The sequence below is a fragment of the Vespula pensylvanica genome, chromosome 2, assembly GCF_014466175.1.
Source record: "Vespula pensylvanica isolate Volc-1 chromosome 2, ASM1446617v1, whole genome shotgun sequence".
NCBI lineage: Eukaryota > Metazoa > Arthropoda > Insecta > Hymenoptera > Vespidae > Vespula > Vespula pensylvanica.
The window spans coordinates 1697053-1699894 of NC_057686.1; the positions used below are offsets into that span (position 1 = coordinate 1697053).

Consider the following 2842-nt stretch of genomic DNA (forward strand, 5'->3'; position numbering starts at 1 on the left):
CTCTCTCTCTCTCTCTCTCTCTCTCTCTCTCTCTCTTTCTCTCGTTCGAATTGGTGTCCATTTTCATCATTATAAATAAAACAAGATGACGATCCGCCGCGAATAAAGCCGCGGAAAAACGAACAAAAAGTATATTTGTAAGGAGGAAGAGGCGAGGGAGAGAGAGAGAGAAGGGGGAGCCAAGAGTAAAATGGGGTAGGTGAGTATGGGGCATAATAGGAGCACCAGGTGCAGGTGCTGCTAAAACTTCGAAGTAAACTTTCTTACGTTGAAACGTATGTGACACGTTTGATTCGTACGACGAAGTGGTCGAGGTAATTCGACGTAAATCGTGCCACCATTTAAGGCTTCTTGGAGAACATGTTTCGAGAATGTGTTAAAATAAGAAAAAAAAAAAAAAAAAGAAAAAAATAAAGAAATAAAGAAAAAAAGAAAGAAAGAAAGAAAGAAAGAAGAAAAAAATGAATTTCGAGTGAACCAAACCGAAGAAGAACGCAACAGCGGCAGTAGCAGTAGCAGGAGCATCTTCTCTTTTCCTCTCAACGGAGATGGAACAAGAGTAACTCTCTCTTTTTTTATTTCTCTCTCTCTCTCTCTCTCTCTCTATCTCTTTCTCTCTCTCTCTCTCTCTCTCTCGCTCTCTTTCTCTCTGTCGTAACGGTGGTACGATGTTGCGAGTCCTCTTCGATCAATAACAGCTGCATCAGAGAGGTCGTTGACCTCTTCGGTACCCCTCACCCCCTCCCACCCAGTACTACCAAGCAGATATACCCCCCACCCACTTGTTCTTCTTCCTTTCTTTTTTCTTTCTTTTTTAATATATATATATATATATATATATATATATATATATATGAATGTATATATGTATATATTTATATATTCCATCTCAAGAGCAAGCACCGCTACTATCATCCCTTATCCTGCCAATTCTAGAAAGCCGAAGAAGGGTAAAGCTCTGCTCATCGTCATCTCAAATGAAGGAAACTGAACAAACTTCTTTCTCCACATTTCTTTTTTGTGTCATTTCATTTTCTTTTTCTTATTACCTAAAGTCTATCTGCCCATCTACCTATCTCTTATTCCTTTAAATCCTGCTGAATATATAATATAACAAGATTACGCGCTATAATATTATTATCGCCATTTGGTCTTCTAAATTATAAATACATTCCATCCATCCAGCCATCCGTCCATCCATCCATCCATCCATAAATATATATATTCATACATACATTTATATTAATACATCATATATATATATATATATATATATATATATATATATACATATATATTCCTATGTATCCAACGAAATAATTATTTTCTACTGTGAAAAAAGAAAATTGTTGAGACCATTCAAACGCGTTATAATATCTGGACTAGAAGAAAGGTCCCGGGAAGATCGATCGTGCCCGTCCCTAGTCGACAAGATCCTCTGCGCGAAACAACGCGCCTTCTATGATCGATCAAAACCGTAAGAGTTTTCTCTCTCTTGCTAACTCTCTTTCTCTCTCTCTCTCTCTCTCTCTCTCTCTCTCTCTCTCTCTCTCTCGCTCGCTCTCGTTCTAGTTCCCTCTCTAACCACTACGTACTGGATTGTTGCAAGCTGCCCGGAATCGGGACTGGGCTGAGGTCGCCTTGAAAGATCCTGCTCTTGAACATCCTGACGATACTTCGATAATCCGTACACCTATACATTCTTCGCAACACCTCTGCGAATGCTCCTCTCTTTCTCCACACCTCCCCCTTTACCTCCTCCCACTACCACTTCTTCCTCCTCTTCTTTTTCTTTTTTTTCGACTCGTAATTTTTATTTCTTTATTTCTTTATTTCTTTATTTTTCTATTGTTTCTTCTTCTTTTTCTCCCCCTCACGTCCTTTCTACCCCTCTATCCAGACTGTTCCAGCTCTTCCAGGCTAGATTCTGTCGTAATAAAAACGTCATCTTTCTCTTCTTTTCTTTTCTTTTTTTTTTTTTTTTTTTTTTTTAATTATTCAAACACGTATCCCAATCGGTAACGAGGAGCTCGAGGATCCCAAACGAGAACAAAGTGTGCCGATTTTACTCCGGACACAATCGATATACGTATATATCATGTAAATATCGTGTATGTATATATGTATGTGTGTTATATGTTATGCGTATGTGTCTGTGTGTGCGCGCGCGCGCGTACATGTATGCGTGCGTGCGTACGTATTTTTTTGTGTCAGAACATTCCTTTCTCCAGATATATCTATCTTCCTTTCGTTACAGTCCTCTCTCTTTCTCCTCTTTCCTCTTTTTTAACAAATTACTATTACCATTACTATTACCGCTAATATTTTTATTCTTACTCTTACTATTATTATTATTATAATTATTATTATTATTATTATTATTATTATTATTTCTACTTTTTCTTACTACCTTCTTCTTCTTCTTTTCGACGCATGACATGCACCAGAAACTTAACTGGATATGCTCGAAGGAATGCACATTACGTAGGCGTACCACCATCGGATCCATCGAGTTCTCTTTCTCTCTTTCTCTCTCTCCTCTCTCTCTCTCTCTCCTTCTTTCCTTTTCTCTTTCTCTTTCTCTTTCTCGTACTCCCCCGGTCTTCAATCGAGGTTAAACCATTGATTTCTCAATACGTACAAACTCGTCCTCTCCTCCCATTCTCTGCCGATGTAATAACAACATCCAAGAGACAAATTTCTTCGGCCATGAATATTTCTTTTTCTTTTCTCTTTTCTCCCTTTCTTTTCTTTCTTCTGTTCCTTTCTTTTTCTTTCATACATTCGATTACTATATAATAACCAGCATACGACCTCTCATCTCATCTCATCTCATCTCATC

General features: G+C 38.0%; 1 protein-coding gene across 7 annotated transcripts in view; it reads right to left on the reverse strand.

The window, feature by feature from the left end:
• The window catches only part of LOC122638060 (transcriptional activator protein Pur-beta-A-like), a 30622-nt gene that overhangs the window by 18675 nt on the left and 9105 nt on the right, over positions 1-2842 (reverse strand). The window contains exon 1 of one of the 7 annotated variants that reach the window (XM_043830697.1): positions 1596-2836. The exons of the other annotated variants lie outside the window; for them this stretch is intronic. Within the exon in view, the coding sequence (XP_043686632.1) occupies positions 1596-1701 (106 nt within the window). The 5' untranslated portion in view covers positions 1702-2836. Of the gene's footprint in view, positions 1-1595; positions 2837-2842 lie in introns of those variants that run through there. 7 annotated transcript variants of the gene reach the window in all.